Below are 20395 nucleotides of genomic sequence, written 5' to 3' on the forward strand. Positions count from 1 at the left end.
AGGGAATCAAAAAAATGACAGAAAATGAATTTTCGTGTCAGGCATTCAGCTGGAGCTAGCCCTAGGGACGTACTTTGCTGAGGAAGACGACAACTCGTTGAGTATTTCTGATGAATATGATAGAATATGATTTTTAATCTAGCGAGTTGTATCATATTCAATTTAGACATTTTTCACTAAATAATTATTACAAGAAAATTGTAATGACTCTGTTAATTCTTGGGGCAAGTATATATATATTCTCATGTTTGGGCCGCAGTAGCCAATACTTTTGTTGTACATCTGTCTGTACTTAATTTGCAATAGGTTATCGACATCGCTCTAAAGGATCCTAGGTATCATAAACTCATATACAGAACATCCAAAATGGGTGTGAAATAGTGATGAACATGAAAAAAAAAAAAAAAAAAATAACGCCGCCCGGATCGTGACATAAGGAATAGTGGCCAACTCAAAAGTGGTATCATGGCATTATACTTCGGGTAAACTCGGGGTCGAAAAGGGGTTCAGAGGAGCTACAGGGTACTTCAGCCGGTACCCACATTGATGGATGCATCGTCACTGCTGGGTTATCACCACCATGAGCGAATGCGGGGACGGTACTATCACCTGTAGACGACGTGGTCAATCCAAAGGCGGAGAATCCCGGGTCTAGTAGGGCTTCTGGGGGTCCTGAAGGGCTGAGACCACAAAGCATCTCGTCGCGGCCCATCGTGAGGTTCAGCGAGGCCCAGGCGTCCGGGGGTATCGACGAGAGTTCAGATTCTGAGGGTGGCGTGCGGTCGGAGAGGCCGGTGGAAGAGCCATCTATCGGTCCCCAGTCACTGCCTGCCGCAGAGCGGGACAAGCAGTCCTTGATGGTATCCAGCATGTCGGTACACCATTTCAACCCAACCTCGAGTCGGGCAAAGTACGCTTGAGGAAAGTCCGCATAGTGGAGGAGCTCGAGGTGGCAACGAGTCTCATGGATGAGTTGCCCATCCTCCGTGTTGTCCGGCTCGCCGTCTATCAAACAGAAAGAGAAAAGATCATGGATGGCGACGAGGGGATAGTTTCGAAACATCCTAAGGCCGGTCAGCGACTTCCTGGAAGCCTGGATGGGAGCGAACAACAAACCTGGCTAGGACTGCACATCGTGCGAGCGTGATGCTACGGTGATCCCCGGCGACCTGACCGATGAGCTTGAGAGAATTGCGGGCGGGTTCCCGATACCGCTGCTGGGAGCGTGCATTGCGGTCACAGCGATGGACGAGGACCTGGCTGACCATGAAGCAGTATTTCAACTCGAGCTGCATGGGCGCTAGGTCAGCCATCTTCTCGAGGATAGGTGAACTCAGGAGCGCATGGTATTTGATGTTCCATTCATTCAGTGAACCCCACAGCTGCTGCACCTGGCGACTTCGATCGGACGCGCCGGCGAGGACAGCTCGGGAAGAATAGAGATTGATGAAAATCTGTTCCCATATCGTCATCATATGTACGTAGGCAGCATTGAGCCGCAGCGGGAATGGTGCACGCTCCCCGCAGCTCCTCAATTGGATATCGGAGTCGAATAAGTATAGATCACAGGGCTGGCCGGTCAGGAAGGCTCGCTGCTTATCCATGGTGTAGACCACCCAAAACAGCCGTTCACGTTCCGGTATCGTTTCCCATCTCATGCTTCGTGCTCCATGAGCCCTATGAAGACCCGTGGAGCGGGCCACTTGGCACAATGTCTGACAGACCTTTTCAAAGACTACGCTACTATAGAATTCTCTAGCGACAAGAGCCTGTGCATCAAGGGTTAGCCTGCCGGTAGTCTTTTTATACTCGTGTTTAATCTTCCGGGGGGGTGAATGACCGTCCTTACCAGAGTCAAGAGCACCTGAACATTGATCACACATGGCCCAGTAAGCCGGTTCAAATCCGCCAACGCTCGGTCACAATTCTTCAGAAAGGAGGGGAGCATATCATCGTTCATGCTGACCAGATGGGAGGCGGTTGCGCGAGCGACACGGGCATCCAGGGCCACCGTCAAAACAATGATGTTGGTAAAGATCAGGGCCCATGCATCGCCGTTCCCGGCCGATAGAGACTGGTAGTGTGTATCGATGGCTTTCTCTAGGAAGGAGTCGTTGAAAATGGGCGTATGGATATTGATATGACGTAGGAAGCCATCCAAGGAGAGCTCTAATAGATAGCGAGGCGGGGTACTGATAGGTCGTTGATCACTCACGATGACGGGTTCGTGACATTGACCACCAAAGGGAAACAGCTCCAGCTGAGATTCCAAACTTTCTTTGAACCCGGGTTGCTGGGCGACCACTTGCCACAATTCCGACCCTTGCGGCACATCCTTGGTCAGGCACCGGGTAATCTGTCGCTGTAGGTTCTTAAACAGGGACAATGCGGCCGGGTAGTCGAGCAGACGCTGACCTCCCTGGTCAAAGTCGACAAGATCGCCGTGGGGGATGTCCGGATCGCAGTCTTCGGAACTGTCCACGTCCATCAGGTGGGGTGATCGGCACGAAGTGGAGCTCTTTGGGGTATATGTGGTGTAGATGGCTGCGGGCTCGGGTACGCTCCAAGGATTATCGACCTGCGATGGGACCGGGGAGTGGGAGCACCGACATGGCTGCTGTTGCTGCAGCTGCTCGGATAGCTTCGCCAGCGAATTGTCCACCCGGTCTAGGCGGGCCACGACCCCGTTGAAATCATTCAGCAGTTGTTTGGTGCGGTCGACGCGCTTCGGGGTAGTGGCAAAGTCACATTCGACGTCCGCCCGGCGGCAGTTGGAACATTTTGGTTGCTGTCGGTCACAGCGAATCTTCCGCGTGCGACATTGATTGCAGGCAGGACTGGAGGTGTTGTCCGGTTGGGATCGTGGGCGTTTCTTGTTGGTCAGGCTGGGTAAGGCGGGCGATTCACTCCGTTCCCCCTGATCCTGCAGCGTTTGGTCTCGAACGGTGGGATTTGCATTTTCTGGGGCACCAGTCGCCCTGTTAGGGGTCCGGGCCGTCATGAAGAAATGCAAGTGCGGGTTGGCGGAGGGAGGGGAGGAGAGTTCACAAGAACACAGAAGAGGATCGAGGGAACTCGGAGGCGCGCTATCGGTGGGGTTAATCCATAGTAGGGAATGGACAGGATGGACGCAGGAAAATATAAATAGAAAAGACAAGGCGTGACAGGGAGCAGAGTATGGCTACCACGAGATTCAGGTATCAACTCATGGGACCTGCGCACAGGTGCTAGTTAGTTCAGGAAGTTGGTTAAGTAAGCGTTGAAGAACAAAGGGAAATGAGATGATGGTCATCCGAGGAGCCTGAGGCACTCCAACCCATTGCGGGAGAAGCCGCTAGTCTACATCCGGAACGGGCCTAGTGATCCGACGGGACCTAATCGATGCTTAGGTCGCTTTTCCAACATACAACATCCTCCATCATTTACTCCGTACATGGGAAATGTATTTTATTCGTGGGTCACTCAGAAAACCAGTATATCGGAACGGAACTCAACTTATCTCCTTGGCAGAGTAATGGCCGCCTCTACTGTTCCCGGCGTTTTATCAGAGGTGAACAAAAGTACGACCACTCCGGTCGGGTCTCTCCTACTGCAACTAATCATCCTTCGCGTCATATTCAGCCGCTGCGGTCCCAGAAATACGAGATATTAGGGCTGATGTGTTTCGACGATGAACATGGGCGGGAGGAGCCGCGATCGAAGGATTTCTTCTGAAGAAATGCAAGCGGCATCCCTTCTGAGTGGAATTTCAGATCAATATGCAGCACAGTCTGAGGTAAGTTTGGGAGAACTGCGATTTCTTTTTCTGTTTCTTTTTCTTTTTTTCTTTTTTCTTTTTTTTTTTTTTTTTAGGAGACAGTACGACATGATGTGTATCATATCATGCACGCCTGAGGAAAGGCCCGATGTATTTCTAGTAGTACGGCAACCGGGAAGCATGCAGGGTGCATGACATGTACACGGAGGACAATAACGCTCCGATGCGAGTCATTTCAATCCGAAAAGTCAATTTTTGGCTGAGACAGAATAGCCCAATTTTGAAGATCTGCAAGCCAGCTACTACATTCTAAGACATCTCACGCCACGGAACTTGGGGAAGATCAAGAAAAACGATGTATGACATAGTATATCACTTTTACCGCCAATCATTAGGTGTCTATCCGTTATATTACCGTATTACTGAGACACACACTCTGACACGCTTTAGTATGGCGTGGGTTGCCACGTGATGGGTCTCGAACTGTGACTGATTCACTGACACTTCAATGGGAATCGCTCCGACTCGCAAAACCCCCGTTACGAACGCTAAACTATTACTTCTGCAGGGATTTGGTCGACACAGCTAATCTCTGGTTGCCATGGGATACAGTCGGCAGCTCGACTGCAAGGGAGATGTCAAGCTGTGCGACCTTCTGTTGTATAGTAGTTTGACCGAGACTGCCAAGGGCGACCTGAAAGGGAACTATGGCAATAGCTACACTGAAAACGACAAGCCCTGTAGCCAGTTTACTGGAGAGTCCCACTCACCGAATCAGGAAGGACTGGCAGTTGACTTCCCGACAACTTTTGCCATGAAGGTCTAATGTGGCCTACCTTACGTGCAGCCATGGACAGAACTGGCTGATTCCTTGGCAAAGCTTGCAGAAGTTATACGTCATTGTCAATTATGATAAAAGATGTCATTTTCTGATTGCCTCGCTACTAATAATACATCAAGCTGCTAGCGCTAGCTCCCTCAGCACAGAACTTCCCGTGACCACTGCGGCCTCTTCTAGATATGGCCGATCAATGGCGAACGGTTTCCCCATGACATTGGGGATGAATTTGCCCACGAGGCGGTCCACCTGCACATTCTCCGCCTGGATCCGCTCCTCCAAGAATCGTCGGTAGACGGACACCCCGGAGCGAAGGTGTGACGAATGGAAGGGAACGTCGATGCCTTGCAATGGGATTGTTGCTCGACCCCGTTTCAGTTCAGTGGGATTGTTCAGTTGGGGCGCCTTTTCGAGATGGGCGGCAATTTCTTTGGCTACGTCTGTGATGGCGGGATCAGAAGCGCTGCGGAGCGAATCTACGAGCTTGGGGCCAATGGTGGATTGAGACAGAAGGTCGAGGATGCCACTCAAAACGTAAATGTTGCGGACCTGGAATGTATGAGCGAGATGTGGCGGTTATAAAGCACTGAGAACTTACGTGTCCGGCACAAACATATTGTTCGGCCTCAACATTGAAATTGACGATTTCCAACAGATTGCCACTTTGTCGGTGGATCAAATCCACGACGATGCGTAACATGGCTTCATCGAAATCTGGGCCGCTGTGAGTCTGGTGAAACCCGAGCGAAACGGAAACAAAACTTACATTTGCCCACTCTCTTCGGACTAACAGCCACCATAGAGAACCCTGTGTGCCCGTTGGAGTCGCGCTCCATGGTGAACTGCATCACTAACCCACGATAGAAGACGACGCTCATCATCATTTCGAATGGTAAAAAGTCAACCAGCGAGGCCAGGACTCCGTACTCACCCAAAGAGTGTCCTGCGAAAGCAGCTCCCTCTTGGATAAGACCCTTGGCCTTCATATCCTCGAATGCCGCCTTTTCCATCAGCAGAATGGCAGGCTGAGCGAACTGCGTGGCATACAGCAGGCCTCGGGAGTCGAAGAAGGTATATGACTCGGATTTGGGCGTGAGATCGCGAAGGATAGGTTCGAGCCGAGTAGAGCCGTCTGGCATTCGGGTTTCTGTCCTCATCGCCAGGTAGTTGTCGCGGATTCGTCTGCCACGCGGCCCACGAAAGTGGATAGTGATCTGCTTGGGGTTTGCACGGACAACGTTCAAGATTGACCAGCCTAGGTATGTTAGCGCCAGATTCGGAAGGAGTATCCTATACATCACCACCACCTATAGCCGTGGAAAGAGGTGGGGCTTCAGGGGTGTGAATGATTAGAGACAACATACCGTATTGATCGAGCAGACGGCGATCAACCTCATCCCACACCGCTCGAGCGACCGGACTCGACTCATACAACTGCATTCCCATGTTCTGTGCCTGACTTCCTTGACCGGTAAAGAGGTATGCGGAAGTGCGCTGCTCAACTTCGGCCTCCCCTTGAAGTACCTTCTCATCGGTACCCTCCCGGTATGCAACTACGGAGAGGACCATGCGACCGTGACACATGGCCTCATGTCGGATACGGACAGTGAGTTGGTCGCCTGGCAACACCATCCCAACGAAAGACGCCGAGAAGCTCCGCAGCCGACCCGTTTCGCCGTCCGCTGCCAGACATTCCGTCACCGCACGGGAAACGGCGGCGGTGTACATGCCATGGGTGATGGTCCCCGGAAGGTCTGCGAAACGCGCAAAGACAGATGAGGTGTGTATGGGATTGTAATCCTTGGATACGCCGCTGTAGAGGGCATTATCGAGTGGTAAACGAATGGTCCTCGATCCGTTATCTATCAGGCCCGGATGCTTTAAAGGCACTTTTTCTTGCACCACCGTGCCCTTCCGCTGCAGGAAGTCGATGACGGGATTACCATGGCATTCGGCCACCTCAGATGCTACGGTTCCCACTTTCTGCTCGGTGCCATTCCAATGCTTGGTGTAGATCGAGCCAATAGTTTTCAGGCTGGCGAAGGTCGATTGGTCCTTCCATCGGGTCACGGTGTGTAGACGGAAGACGAGGGTTTTATTAATCAATGACTGTGTAGGGTCATCTAGGAGAAACCATTCACGGTCCCGTAGAAGGGCTTCATCTATCGCGGATTGCACCTTGAGTTCAGTTGCAGCTTCGTCCTGGTGACTGAAGGTGGTCTCGTAGTCGGAGAATGATCCCTTGATAAAAAAGTCCGAAGTCACAGTGGCCACCAAAGTCTTGGACCGAAAGATTTGCGCTTCCACACTGATCGTCTTGCCAGTCTCCTTGATGGTCACTGCACGCACCTGTGATTTTGTCGCGACGACATCGTTGACTTCTAGTGGAGCAGCGCCAGGAGTGTACCGGATGCTATTGGAGAGATGGACTAGGCGGAGCAAGTCACCCTGGAGCTCTGCAACAAACAGTGGCTCCATCAGGGGTTTCCAAGCAGCAATAATCGCGGCCTCGAGGGGTAAGGTGTTAGTTGTCGCCGATACAGTGGCATCTGGGACTGTATGACGGAGAGCATTGTGAAGGTGACGATGAAGATCAGACGAGAGCGTGATTTCCTCGCCCTTGAAGACGTCATTCAGCCGGTGGGAACTAAGATCAGCACGACCGAGCCAAAGATGAGCATAGAACAATTTCACTCGGTCCTCACGGCCCTCGAGATTCTCTACCAGGGAAAGACTCTTTGAACTAAACTGGTACGTAAATCGGAGGATGGCAGGGGTCTCCACGAAGTCATAATAATAGAAGTCTACAGCAACCTCCTGATCACCACTGGGATTGATGTGGACCAGGGGACGGTTCTGTGCATCTTCTACCAGAAGTAGATCGCAACCACCCAGAGGTAGCTGAATGGATTGCCCTGCCCGTGGTTCCAGAACTCTGCGCAAAGGATTCAGTTGTCTCTGAGAGCCTCGTGTGATTTCCTCAGCCATGATAGCGCTTCGGACGCCACCTGTGACTTTACTGGCCAGGAATGCCTGCCAGTGTTCAACAGAGGGCAGGCTTTCAGATGTAGGGCGGAAGATACGATGTGTGTTGCTTTCCGTCACTATGATCTGAGCGGAGACCATTTCTGATATAGCTAACGGAGCTTTATCCGTTTGAGAGGGCTCCTCCTCGAAATGGTCTACGAGCCCATGGTGGATCTCATCAAGGATTTCCCTGGCTGACTGATCTGCCCGACGAGAATATTGCACAGCCACAGGACCTTGTAGGATACATACTCGGTCAGCGTCCTGGTCGATGATTGCATCCACATCTTCTGACTGCCACAAGGAATCTTTCTTGAACCAGTACTCGAAGTCCTCATCCAAAGCTGGGATGAAGTTGACAGGCTTTCGACCACGCTTTTTGCAGATGGTGAGAAAGAAGCGAACATCGTCTGGATGTAGACGACGTGTAGTCGCAGCGGGGCAGAGTTGTTCCACCTGCTCGACGAATTGTTCAGGCCGACTGATGTCAAGCTTATCCGTCGCATAAATGACGTTGGAGACACGTTCCAGTGTTCTGTAAGCGAAATCCAACACGAGCTGACGGTAGGATCCGTCAATCCAGCGGTGCTGGTGGCTAACATACACTAACCGGATCAAACGAGCAATGACTTCAGTATACGTCATGTTCTCTAGGTCGACGGCATCACCGGCGGCATTGTAGCCAAACCATGGCTTGGCAAAATCAGCACTGAGGCGACGTATGATTTCAGGCTTACGCGCATGGAGTGCAGCAACACGTTTATCCCGAGGCAAGCTGAAGATAGTCTTGTCCATCTCGTGCCACAGCCGAACTCCACGAGTTGCCAGCTTGTGGATCGGCTGGCCCATCTCCGACTGAACGGTCAATACTCCCCCGGTAGGCTTCTTGAAGGTCTGCTCCCATTCTGAGTCGGCCACTCCGGCAGCTGCCAAGATCAATTCCTTTGCTTGCGTAGATGTGTGCGCCTCCCGGGCGACCATCATCCGACTGCCTATGAGGATACCATCGCACGGCATTAAGGGGCGACCGAATGAAAGCGACCATTCACCCGTGATATATGGGTGCATTTGGTCCGCCTGGCCAAATCCACTGCCCACAACCAGATACAAGTTGGAATAGCGGCGGATATCCCGGTAAGCCTGCAAGAGTGGTTCATGGAAGTCCTCACAGGAGTGATGGCCACCACCGCGGCCTCCAGTCCATTGTAATATAATGGGGAACGACGGGTACTTCTTAGCGATTTCGATCACCTCATATATGGCAGCAATGGACCCTGGCTTGAGAGAAAGATGCTTGATTCCGAGTGTCTGGATCCATTCGTTGACCACATCCTGCGAGGGAACTCCCGCTCCAATTGTCAAGCCATCTATGGGGATTCCCCGTTGGATCATGTGGCGGATTAGGGGGATCTGGAAAGCAATTGAATGAGGGCTAGCATAGATGAGATTGCAGGTGATGCCGCGGCCGGGTGGGACATGGGCCGCTAATTTTTCAATAGCTGTCGTCATGCCAGCCGCATCAAAGTATCCACCGCCAGCCAGCTCGACGTGATAGCCTGCCTGCATCACCGCGGCCACAAAGTCCCAGTGTACCGTGGTGGGTGTCATCCCAGCTGTGATGATAGGCGGGGTTTGCAGCAGCTGACTAAGTCGCGTCTCGAGTACAGGCTTGCCATCTGGGCCAGCCGTTAGTCGAGCTTTAAAGAGCTCCGCCCAAGGGGCCGGTGCCTGTGAAGGCGTCGCGGTTAGTAACTCCGCTTTCCCGCCGAGAGTGGCGGGATCCGTTGGGGCTAGCACAGTTCCTGCGATGATACGAACTCCTCGGCCATCGACAATTTCGGATACGAGATCGCTGAGGCGGCTGCTGCTCAGAAGCACAATGTGGGAGGGTGGCTTGGGGCGCGATACCTGCAATGTTGCAGGCCAATCTACAGTCTCACAGGCTACTGCCTCGACCAAGCTATGGATCAGGTTACTCGATGGGCTGAACATCTCGCGCATATCCTGGCCGGTCCGTGTATGAAAGACCGCACTGAGCAGATCCCCCACTTTAGGCGATGAGGCATCCGGAAACCGTTCCTTCACGCGGTCTGCAGCGGCACGGAGGTGGCTGGAATGGAACGGAGCGCTAACGGGGAGGAAGGTATGATGGACAACGGGCTTGCGCTGACGGAAAGGAACCCGACTTTGGTCTTGTCCATCATCAGCCTCGATCTCTCGCAGCCGCAGACATAGGCCTCGGAGTGAACGTGGAGAGCCGGCTACCACAAGGTTCCGTTCAGTGTTGATCAATCCGATGGACAGGTGCTCAGATTCCGGCAAACGGCGATTGCAGTCCGTGATTAACGCATCAAGGGCCGGGGACCGCAGGCCTCGGACACTAAGGAGCCATGAAGGGGATCCTTCGCCGTGCTCAACACTATCCCTGATGGCGGCGGACGATAGTGGAGAGGCTAGAGCGGCTGTATGGCATTCGTAGCCCATCCAAAACAGTAGGCGGATGGCCCATTGTGCCTGCGCCAAAAAGGACGCCCACGTGTCCGCTTGAGCGACGGCTGCAGCCACGATAATTCCCTGGGAGTGACCCGTGAGACCTTGCAGCGCTGACCTTAATCGCTTCGGGGAATCAGAGTCGAGTAATTTACCAAGCACATAATAGTGCGCCATATCAAGTAAGCCAATAATCGGGAAGCTGACTGCAGCGGTGGCTGTAAAGGCCCGGTCCGGACGAGACTCGGGGATGGTCAACCAAGAGTAAAGGTCAATCTCACGACCCAAGTAGTGCTGCAACGTGGAGGGTTCTCGAGAAAGACTTGCTAGGGCTGGCGCTACTGACGCAATCAGCGGCTCAAGTAAGGGTTGGTAAAGTGAATATAGGTCGGCCAATTCGTCGACACAGACAAGGTTGGTCGATCCTTGGCCCCCGAAGGCCATTAGAATGCGGTGCGCTTCATTACTAGCGGTGCTGAAGAGTCCACTGGAGGCTGGACGGGGGTTGAGACCTGCAATCGCATGTGCGCGGTAGTAGGTGCGTATAATATTCTTGGCCTCGGGCTCAGCGACAATCAGATCGTGGATATCCGCATCTCTCACGCACTGCGACTCGATGGCGCCGAGGAATGCTCCTAGGGGAGCTGGCGGGCAGTCCTCATCCAGGAGGAATTGTAAAAATGCAAACACCAAGGCAAGAATTGACTGGTCTTTCGAATGATTCTGGAGGAAAGAAGCCTTTTGCTGGTCCAGGAAAGCACCGTCCTGTGTGGATACAAGGAAGGTTTGCTGGATGTTCCCTTGGGAAAGAGAAAAAGACCTCAACGAATGGTCTTCAGTGGGGGTCACGATCGCAAGATCATAGGAACCAGAGCTGGGGGTAGAGGCCATGGTAAGGGTGGAAGTGAAGGTGCTGACAGGCAATGATATCTAGTATATTATTATTCAATAAAGCGTTATGTCACTCTTGGGTCGCGCTGGGAGTCATTAGATTTCTAGCACGGCGCGAGAGCGATTGTTGTTAGCCAACTGCTACGAGATATATGGGTACGTGGTCTACTATTTACCCTCTAGTTGGGAACTAATTTTACGCTGGGTTCTTACGCTGGGTCGGTCCGGTCTTCGATATCCCCGTGTGTGAGTGAAAGGTGTGCCATCGGAAATCAAATAAACCCTACGCTGGGTTCTTACGCTGGGTCGTTCGGAAAGAACTGGCGGCCGGAGTTCGAGAGCCGAGTCGCGGCCCATGGGCTCCGAGCGGGGCCAAACAAATGGCATTTATACTCCGGCGTACCAACAAAATGAGCTATAAGATAAAGCTGGATTGCAGGACGAGGAATTACACAAGAATCACAGCTTATGACGCAAAAATAAAAATGACTATTCCAGCGGCGGACGACAATAATTGTCCTTCCTATGACAAGGTGATCGATTTAATCGTCGAATACGCCTATGACTATGAGATCGACTCTCCAGCGGCCTGGACACGAGCCAAGGCAGCCCTTATTGATGCTCTAGGCGCTGCCATCGAAAGTATTCATACTAGCCCAGAATGTGCCGCCATGATTGGCCCCGTCTGGCCCCAGACAGCTACGGTACCAGGGGGCTTCCGCTTGCCCGGTACTCAATTTCAGGTGGATGCCCTCAAGGGCGCCTTTGACCTTGGGGGAATGATCCGTTACCTTGACCACAACGATGCCTTTCCGGGCGCCGAATGGGGACATCCATCAGGTAAGCAAAGAATCTTAAATCCCACGTCTACCGTCCGTCCGTCCTAACCGATGGTTAGATAATCTGGGTGCAATCCTCAGCACTGCAGACATCCTCAGTCGGGAGGCGCTCGCTCGTGGCAACCCTGAGGAGGTCATCTCCATGAAACAGGTCCTCACTGCTCTGATCAAGGCATATGAGATCCAGGGCGTGTTTCAGATCCGAAACGCCTTCAACAAGGTTGGCCTCGATCATGTCATTTTAGTCAAGGTGGCTTCGTCCGCCATGGTCTCCTGGCTTATGGGTTTATCCCACGATCAAGCCCGGGCTGTAGTCTCGCATGCATGGGCTGATGGCCATCCGCTGCGGGTCTACCGACAAGCGCCAAACGCAGGGCCCCGGAAAGGATGGGCCGCCGGGGATGCCTGCATGCGTGCTGTGCATCTGGCTAACCTAGTTCGATGCGGCCAGCCTGGTATCCGCTCCGCGATCACTACCCCGCGTTGGGGATTTTATGACGTCTTATATCGGGGCCAGACTTTCGAGCTACCCCGTGCATTCACTAGCTGGGTTATGGAGACGGTCCTCTTCAAGGTCTCGACGGCTGAAGGACACGGATTGACCGCTGTGGAAGCAGCATTGAGTATCGCGCAAAAGCTGGCCCAGCGTGGACTTCGGCCGGAAGAGGACATTATCAGCATCCGAGCCCGAACCCAGGAGGCTGGAATGATCATCATCAATAAGAAGGGGCCGCTGCACAATGCCGCCGATCGCGACCATTGCCTGCGTTATATGGTCGCCGTGGTCCTACTTAAGGGCAGTCAAATCACGACTGCTGACTACCAGGATAGCAGTCCTTGGGCTCGTGACCCTCGCGTAGAATCACTACGCTCCATGACCACAATGGAAGAGGACCCGAAGTTCACTCAGGATTATCATGATCCTCAGTGCCGCAGCGTGGCCAACGCATTGGAGGTAACACTGCGAGATGGCACCAAGTTGGAAGAAATGGTGCCGTTCCCCTTGGGTCATGTGCGTCGACCTGAGACTTTGCAGCTGGTCAGGGAGAAGGCCCAGCAGAATTTAGGGTTGAAACTTTCGTCAGAGAGAGTGGAACAGATCCTGGACACCGTCGATCAACCGAAGTTCGAGAAGATGGCCGCTAGTGATTTTGTAGACCTATTTATCCCACATCCTGCGCCCAGCGCAGCATGAAATCTCAGAAAGATATAATATATTACATGTTAAGTTAATTCCCTCACCGAGATGTGTTCAGTATTCTGCTTTAGGACCTGAGATCGTATTATCCAGGAGACCTAGTCGCGTTCGCCTGCGAACACGCAAATTGTCGATTCACAGCCAAAATCCTAAACACAGCTAGGAGAGATTTATCACGATGGAACTTGTAAGCTGCACGATAACCCCTTCCGACTTATCCCCACATAGGCTCCCTTGAGATGCCTCGCTACTAACGCGGGATGCGACTCGTAATAGTGGGCCCGTTCCTGAGAACAGATCGGATCGACATTAGCGGTGAATACGAGGTCCAACAGACATATATATTGAGTTTCTGCCCTTGAGAAGCAGAGCTCATTTAAAACCACTGGCACTGTGAGGTCATGGTATTGATATAGCTTATCTTAACAACCAAGATGGGTATGTCATTTCTCATGCAGTGCAAACGTGAGGCATTAACTTGGCTGACCATCCTAACGTAGGATACTGGGAGGTCTGTGAATCCTCCCCTTCAGTGACAAGTGATGATGACCCTCTTCCTTGGACAATTACCACATATTAGAGTTAAATTTACTATCCCAATGATTCTAATTTCAAAGGACAGGTTCCTTGTCAATTCTGCGGCGTGAGCTTCAACATCAGCCGCATCCGCTCCAAATGGGAACCGAGGTCAGCGGCTTTCGGCCCCGGTGGCCGTGGAGGCTGGATCGAGGGACGAGACTTCACATGGGATGAAGAAGACGAGGAAGAGCAAGCGATATATCAGAGCGAATACGAGCGTTGCTCATCCGAAACGGGATGCTGTATGGCTCTCCGAGGTCCTGAACTTTATGGGAATTTTACCCCGAAGCCGCGGTTATATGCTGATGATCCTGTGGGTGGTATTCATCGGTGTGATCCCAACTATGAATATCAGAGTGAGCCTGATAACGAACCTCTGGAATACGACTCAGAGGCGTGCGATGGCGACGATGGAAGTATGGATATGCGCCGCAATGAATATACAGAGGACCCGGAGTGGACGTTCAAGGTACAAGGGCCTGATCAGCCGGAATATGACACTGAGTTCTACCCCCTTTCGACAAAATTAGGCGAGAGCCTCTATATCATCAACGACAATGGCTCCAGAACGATGAACCGGGAGGCCTACAACAGGTCCAGATGCTACGAGCATATTGCTGGTCCTGACTGCCGAAATATCCTGGGATACCTGGGGAGGAATATCTCCACTGAAGAAATGAGAGGTTGCCATACTGTTCAGTGTATTCTTGCAAAGCGACAAGACTGGGAACCTCGACCGGATGATCTCGCCTTCGAACGGGAAAGTCAATATCATCTCACAGGCGTCGCAGAGATCATGCCTTCATCAGGAGATGGGTTGAAGTTTGCTCCGGTCCGACACGGCGTCGATAATATTCGAGCGGAAACTGAATTTCTGCTAGAAACGGTATGATACTCACATATAGTTAGCTTTGTCGCAGGAGAATGCGGATTACTTACTTTAAAATAGTCTCAGGAAGAACTAAACGAGACCGGGCTACCGTTTCATCCAGCGTGCTTTGAACTCTTTATTCAGGCAAGCAAGCAGTGTCTCGGAGACGTTGATATAGACACGTTGGTTCGGATTCGTGACAGAGCATGTCTGGAAAGCCAACCCTTTCCAATTGAAGACCACGAGCATGCCAGAGCGGGGCAAGAGCAGTGCTGGAACCATAACGTCGGGCACGAATACCTCGTCGCCAATCCCATCTTTGTCCCCTCGCTGAAACCGATCATCGAGTCCGCTATTTCCGCAGACAGAGGATTCAGCGTGCACAACAGCCCTTTCGACACCAGGAATCAAACAAATGCCGCCTCAACCGCTCAAGATCATTTCCTCGCATTGCCCATTGAAATCATTCTAATTATCATTGACCACCTTGATTCCAGAGAGATCGCGGCCCTCCGTCTCGTATCACGCGCCTTCACACACTTACCAAATTCTCTCTGGTATCGGCTGGTGCTTAGGGAGATGCCATGGCTGTATGAAGCGTGGTCTTCGGATCCGACGCCATACCACTGGGCTACTGTAATCGCCCACGATGCACATCAAGAAAAGGAAGCTCGGGAAGAGTGGGACCGTGACGTGGAGAAACAAAGTCTTGTCATCGCCGACGAGATGCCTGAAGTTCAGACTTTAAGGCAGCAAAGCCAGCCGCAGTGGCAATGGCCGGATCACCCGGACAGACTGGAAGTTCTTGGTTTGAGTCCGGTCAAATTGAATTATAGTAGTACGAACTGGTACCAACTGTACCGTGATATTACTCTCAATTGGAGGCAGCTCAAGGGGCTACAGAATCGCGCCAGGATTTGGGATGCCATCACGCAGATTGTTGGGGCGATCAAGGATGCGCGTGAGAAGCGTCTGAATGAGGGTAGCAGTGATGGTATAGTTTAGTCTAAATGTACAGATATGTGACAAATCTATCAGGTACCATAGGTGGGAGGTGGATTCTTGTCGTATAGGATCTATAAGTCCTTTCCTAGATGGGAACTATGGATTGGGACTTTACGGATACAACCCTTTTCGGTATTGATCAAAAGTACGGCGGCTTATTAACCCCCTTTGATCTTTCTCTTGGAGGGTTTAATATCGCAGCTTACTAGATAGTGGAATAAAGACCGTTGGATACGAGATGAGTCATCCCAGTGGGCCAACGGACCACACGTTATCTCTACTAAACCTACATAAAGCACCACGATATCCACCGACAAAAGGTCCCACCTCATACCCAAACCCAAACCCAAATCCCAAGATCAAAACAATGCCAATTCTACCACGTCTCCCCAGCCACTCTCAAACCCCTCCGATCCACACGGCCCGGCTTCTGCTCCGACCGTTTCGGGCCGCGGATCTTCCCGCCTTTCACGTTCTCCGAACCACTCCCGAAGTCATGCGCTGGACTCGACAGGGACGCATCGATGCCACAATAGAAGAAACCAGTAAATGGATGGAGCGCTTCACCAATGAAACCCAGACAGGGGAACTACCTAACTATAATTTCGCCGTCCTACGTAAAAAGGTCCCGGGTGAAATCCCAGCTACGGAGTCCGAAGAAGGCGATGTCATTGGCGTTATGGGCATCATGTCTATGTCCCCGGAGAACGGTCCTGAGGTGGGGTATTTGTTTCTGCCCGAGGCGTGGGGTAAGGGGTATGCGACGGAGGCTCTCACGGGGCTTGCGGAGGCATGGTGGAGGTTGCCCACCCCTGAGCATGATTTCTCTGGGAGTGGGGGAGAAGCAAAGGAAGTAGGGTTTTTGCGCGCTGTGACACATAAGGCAAATCTGGGGAGTGCGAAGGTCTTGACTAAGTGTGGTTGGACGGTGGTCGGGGAAGGTGTTGATGGTGGGGGTGAGAAGAAGTTCGACTCGTTGTATTGGATGTTGCGGCGCCCTGCGGTTTGAGGTTTTGTGGAATATTGGGCGTCCAGTGGTCAACTGTACCCAGAGTTTGGGGTTTCGTGGTATATCGTATACGTTGCTGTTCGTTATAGATATGCATGTATACATAGACCTGTAATATGGGGTCCGTGATGGCATCGTCATAGGGGAATTGGTGATATCATGTATAGCAGACGCATCCTCTAGTAATGTCCTAGGACTTCCCAATGAGACATGATCATGCCTTTGGTATTTAGAGAAACGGGCACATTGACACCATATGCGAAGGCCAGCTGAGTGCAAGTTCTCGTTCGCGGTGGTGAGACAAATGATGTAAACAAGTTCAGTTCGCCTCTGCATTCGTGCGACCAGCTAAACCAGAATGACCGGGAACTGAAGCTTTAGTATATCATTGGTCATGACCGTTGACTCTTCTTGGCCCTTCTCATGCTCTTCGCATGAGGCCGCTGTGGAATGGCGGTTCGGATTCCGATCATCTCGCCACTTCTGTCGCAGAAACGCGGCACTTTGACAAAGTATGTCAGACCGCCATATGTCATAGATTTGTCCCAACCTTGTGCTGATAGCCCGCTGGTGGGCACACACGACAGCAGAGAGCCCCACCACAACCAGAGGCCAGCAAAGGATGTTGTTAGATGGTGCGTCAGGTGGTAAATGGCCCAAATGTTCGACAAACGTCAGGACAAGGGCCTGAATAGGTGGGCTGTGGTCTGACAAGGCGGTATCTAGGACCTTTTTGATATATATCAGACATGCCACGCGGTAGAGTTCGGATGTGATTGCATCGTTCAGCCAAGAGATATCCGTGTCTCTTCTAGTTGGAAGCTCAAGTTGCCAAGTGACCAATTGTTGCTCAAGCAGGGCAAGCTCCATCCGTGCCGGTGAGTCGTGAAACTGCCTCTCAGAGAGGACCTTCTCCGCCAACATAGATATCTGAAAGATGCACTTGAAGAGACGTTGCGAGGTGCCCATGACGTTCCCTTGTTGAAGATACTGCGTGACAATGGGGGAGCTGAAGATGGCGGATGCTTGACAAAGTGAAAGTTTGGAGCCATGGGAAAAGGCCACCAAGGAGAAATAGTAACAAAATAATTCGAACAAAAAACCCCGTAGTGCCAGGTCTTCGGGAGTGTAATGCAGGCGACGAAGCAGGAGCGCGGCGGCAGCGTTCAGATGAGGCACTATGCGCGTACTGTTCGTGAAGTTCTGGCACTGCTACCTTTAGCTTCGAAGTCATACCAATTAACGGGGAGCGAAGCAGCGGATGTGCCTTCGCTTTGGAGCATACCTCATGTAGACACAACAGAAGGACCGCCAAAGGTGTATAATCTAGTAAAGGTTAGAGCCCAGATGTAACTTTCATGGCAAGTCCCATCACTCACCGGATCCTGGTAGATTGTCTGCAGCCATAGTAGCCAGCTCCTCGTTCAGCGATCCCTGCAAAGCGGAAACAGCCTTCCCATAGTACTCTACTGCTACAGCTTGCACTTCGACATCGTCGCGGCAATATTTGGCCAGATCAGCCGAGGCTATCATAAGAACACAATTATGAACCTGTAGGTTTCCTGACACGGCTGGAAGCAGATATTTCAGAAATTCTGATCTGCGCGTCCCAGTTCTGGTTGATAACCACCTTGGGCTGTGATCTATGAAATGTGATAATAGTCGCTCCACCATCCCGGGCTTCGGGACGGCAAACACATTGAGCATTGCCTGTGCCTCATGTGGCAGTTGGGTCACTGCAAACTGTCGACGGCAACGTGACCGTCGTGTTCTAGGCACCAGCTCATTAGAAACCCACTCGCAGGCAAGCTGGTTTCTGTCGCATCCGCTGCATATAGGCTGCCGTTCGTCGCACTTTTTCTTACGGCGTCGGCACGTTAAGCAGCCTGTTCGAGATCGGGTCGAGACCTTGGCTATGGCAGGAACGAATAAGGTATCATCAATGCGGCAATTATCTCCCATATGGAATAGCTTGTTAAATCACACCGTGCGCGTACGATTGAACGGAAGATAAGATGGCGAAGATCTGACAAGCTCAGAGCTAGCGCTACAGAGCACCCGTGGCTCGGATGTATGGTAAACCAACCTATCCCGTTGAAATCAGCTTTGGATGACCGGTCTATTGGGCGGGTGGGAATGGATATGGGACCAAGATATGATCGAAGTGTCGCCATGTGGCTGCATTTCTACGGATATTTCTGTCCTGCCGAGAGCCGAAGCGCTATTCCTGATTAGGTAGAGGAGTGGGCCGGATCTGTGTCATGTTGATTGGTCCTTGTCGCTATGTTGTTTGTGCTTGTAGACTTCAATATGGAGAGCATACGAGTAGATACAGGTCTTCTAGTAAACTCTCTCCCGCAGAAATCTGTGTCGTCACGTCGGGAACATAGAGTTTAGCATCATGATGCCTTGCCAGGGGCACCTGGTCAGCAGAGGGCTCGCCTCGCCGATTAAGATCTCTGAAAACGACCGGCGTTGGTTAGGAGAGCACTTGACCTGGTTGGTAGTTGATACTAGTTTGCTCCCAGATCGGTCCTCTTCGTAGCGTGTGCTGCGGGGCAGGTCCAATGAAGAGCACTGCATATAGGCCCTGGACTCAAGAGTAATAGCCTTCACCTTTAATCCGTCCAGCCAATCAGTGTCTAGTGTAGGGGTGAACGAGGGGCAACTAAATTAGTTCCGTAGCCGGCATTTGGACAAAAGAACAAAGACGCTATCCCTGCCGAAGCCCGCTGGCGTAAATATAGCGTCAACTTCTACCTACCATGAAAGAATTGGCACCTGGACCCAGGACAGCGTCTCTACTCTGGTGGATCGACTCGACGCAGGCGGAATCACACATTATAGCCCAGCTCTCCCGGACTACCAGAAAGGAACCTCAGGATGGCAAAGGTATGTTGTCATTTCCCATCTAGATGAATCTACCTGCCCTATTCTCACTACCCAAAAGGTAACCGCAGGGCAAGATACTTTACGCCCAGGCCCCGGACGAACCCACCCGGATCGCCGAACAGACTTTGATCAGCTCGGTCTGTGTAACTACTTCCCTACCAGCTGACTGAGTAGACTGAGACCGCCATCACTCAAGACTACCTCCTCCCCGCGGTCTACGGAGTACCATGGTCAGTATGGCCTTTTCTGTCCTCAGTATGAGACAGAACTCCTGCCTTTTCTGTGGAAGCACGGGATCAAATTTGGCGCCAACTCCACCCTAGTCGGAGGTCTTATGACGAAGAAACTCACTTTCATCCTGGTGTCGGAGCAGGTAAAGGGAAGTCAGTTCGAGCAGGTAGAAAGCAACGTCGTCGGCTGTCTTTACCGCATGCGGTATGGCAGACGAGGCTATTTAAAGACCAGGTATAAGATAACTTGAACTTATTTAAACCCATCCTCAAGGATAACCATACGCGATATAAATACTTGCCTAACCCACTTGTCGAAGCTTGGGAAGGGACTAATCTATAGGGCGGACTAAATCTAGTTTACGGACAAAACTTGGAATTTTCAGATTTCTTACCGAAATCTCACCGTTTTATATTCAGCCACAGCTGCCACGCACTTCTAGTTCTAAATTCTAGTAAGGGCCAAGACCTTTAAATATACTATTATATAGTATATTTAGTATTAAGACAAGTTTAAGCTTGTGGTTTAATATTTATTAATAGTGGTAGTGGTAGTAGTAGACTGGTAGTTAAACTAGGCCGTAAGAGCCCTAATTTTAGGGATTATAGTACCTAAACCTAGGGACTATAGTATCTAGAGATAGCAATTTTAAAAAACAATAAGACTCCAGAATTAAAATTTAAAGCAGTAAATATTTCAGATTTAAACTAGTCAAAATTGTGAATAAGAAAGTTAGTATTATTAGTAGATAATCCAGTAGAGCTGAAT

At 51.4% G+C, this 20395-nt stretch overlaps 6 protein-coding genes across 6 annotated transcripts; 3 read left to right on the forward strand and 3 right to left on the reverse strand.

Annotated features, from left to right (window-relative positions):
• Nucleotides 1-198: 198 nt before the first annotated feature.
• Nucleotides 199-3260, reverse strand: BDV38DRAFT_237256 (uncharacterized protein). Its single transcript, XM_032053555.1, has 3 exons — nucleotides 1850-3260; nucleotides 1117-1769; nucleotides 199-1064 (listed from the first exon to the last, which is right to left on the reverse strand). Exons 1-3 carry the CDS (start codon nucleotides 2999-3001, stop codon nucleotides 464-466), a joined length of 2406 nt encoding a protein of 801 aa, XP_031917699.1. The 5' UTR covers nucleotides 3002-3260; the 3' UTR covers nucleotides 199-463.
• A 1051-nt stretch (nucleotides 3261-4311) lies between these two features.
• On the reverse strand, nucleotides 4312-11003 carry BDV38DRAFT_296301 (acyl transferase domain-containing protein; the record flags this gene model as incomplete). Its single annotated transcript, XM_032062909.1, has 4 exons — nucleotides 4312-5144; nucleotides 5194-5309; nucleotides 5362-5850; nucleotides 5960-11003. The coding sequence occupies 4 exons, from the start codon at nucleotides 11001-11003 to the stop codon at nucleotides 4713-4715; spliced, it is 6081 nt and encodes a 2026-aa protein (XP_031917700.1). The 3' UTR covers nucleotides 4312-4712.
• Nucleotides 11004-11488: 485 nt separating this feature from the next.
• On the forward strand, nucleotides 11489-13037 carry BDV38DRAFT_268418 (uncharacterized protein; the record flags this gene model as incomplete). The annotated part of the gene is made up of 2 exons (XM_032056765.1): nucleotides 11489-11843; nucleotides 11902-13037. The coding sequence occupies 2 exons, from the start codon at nucleotides 11489-11491 to the stop codon at nucleotides 13035-13037; spliced, it is 1491 nt and encodes a 496-aa protein (XP_031917701.1).
• A 20-nt stretch (nucleotides 13038-13057) lies between these two features.
• On the forward strand, nucleotides 13058-15626 carry BDV38DRAFT_190483 (uncharacterized protein). Its single transcript, XM_032052256.1, has 5 exons — nucleotides 13058-13227; nucleotides 13317-13478; nucleotides 13541-13551; nucleotides 13663-14505; nucleotides 14569-15626. The coding sequence occupies exons 2-5, from the start codon at nucleotides 13475-13477 to the stop codon at nucleotides 15493-15495; spliced, it is 1785 nt and encodes a 594-aa protein (XP_031917702.1). The 5' UTR covers nucleotides 13058-13227; nucleotides 13317-13474; the 3' UTR covers nucleotides 15496-15626.
• Nucleotides 15627-15862: 236 nt separating this feature from the next.
• On the forward strand, nucleotides 15863-16504 carry BDV38DRAFT_278993 (GNAT family N-acetyltransferase; the record flags this gene model as incomplete). The annotated part of the gene is made up of 1 exon (XM_032058882.1): nucleotides 15863-16504. One exon carries the CDS (start codon nucleotides 15863-15865, stop codon nucleotides 16502-16504), a length of 642 nt encoding a protein of 213 aa, XP_031917703.1.
• Nucleotides 16505-16852: 348 nt separating this feature from the next.
• BDV38DRAFT_268419 (Zn(II)2Cys6 transcription factor) lies at nucleotides 16853-18678 on the reverse strand (the record flags this gene model as incomplete). The annotated part of the gene is made up of 3 exons (XM_032056766.1): nucleotides 16853-17693; nucleotides 17880-18417; nucleotides 18591-18678. The coding sequence occupies 3 exons, from the start codon at nucleotides 18676-18678 to the stop codon at nucleotides 16853-16855; spliced, it is 1467 nt and encodes a 488-aa protein (XP_031917704.1).
• Nucleotides 18679-20395: the final 1717 nt, after the last annotated feature.

Source organism: Aspergillus pseudotamarii, assembly GCF_009193445.1.
Source record: "Aspergillus pseudotamarii strain CBS 117625 unplaced genomic scaffold BDV38scaffold_7, whole genome shotgun sequence".
NCBI lineage: Eukaryota > Fungi > Ascomycota > Eurotiomycetes > Eurotiales > Aspergillaceae > Aspergillus > Aspergillus pseudotamarii.

Bases quoted from the DNA above. Each gene is read 5' to 3' on its own strand.
- BDV38DRAFT_237256 (XM_032053555.1), bottom strand. From the start codon at position 3,001: ATGACGGCCCGGACCCCTAACAGGGCGACTGGTGCCCCAGAAAATGCA. The intron at 1,770-1,849 runs GTAAGGACGGTC...CTTGATGCACAG, and splicing joins TTCAGGTGCTCTTGACTCTG to GCTCTTGTCGCTAGAGAATT. The intron at 1,065-1,116 runs GTTTGTTGTTCG...GACCGGCCTTAG, and splicing joins CGATGTGCAGTCCTAGCCAG to GATGTTTCGAAACTATCCCC.
- BDV38DRAFT_190483 (XM_032052256.1), top strand. The intron at 14,506-14,568 runs GTATGATACTCA...ACTTTAAAATAG, and splicing joins CTGAATTTCTGCTAGAAACG to TCTCAGGAAGAACTAAACGA.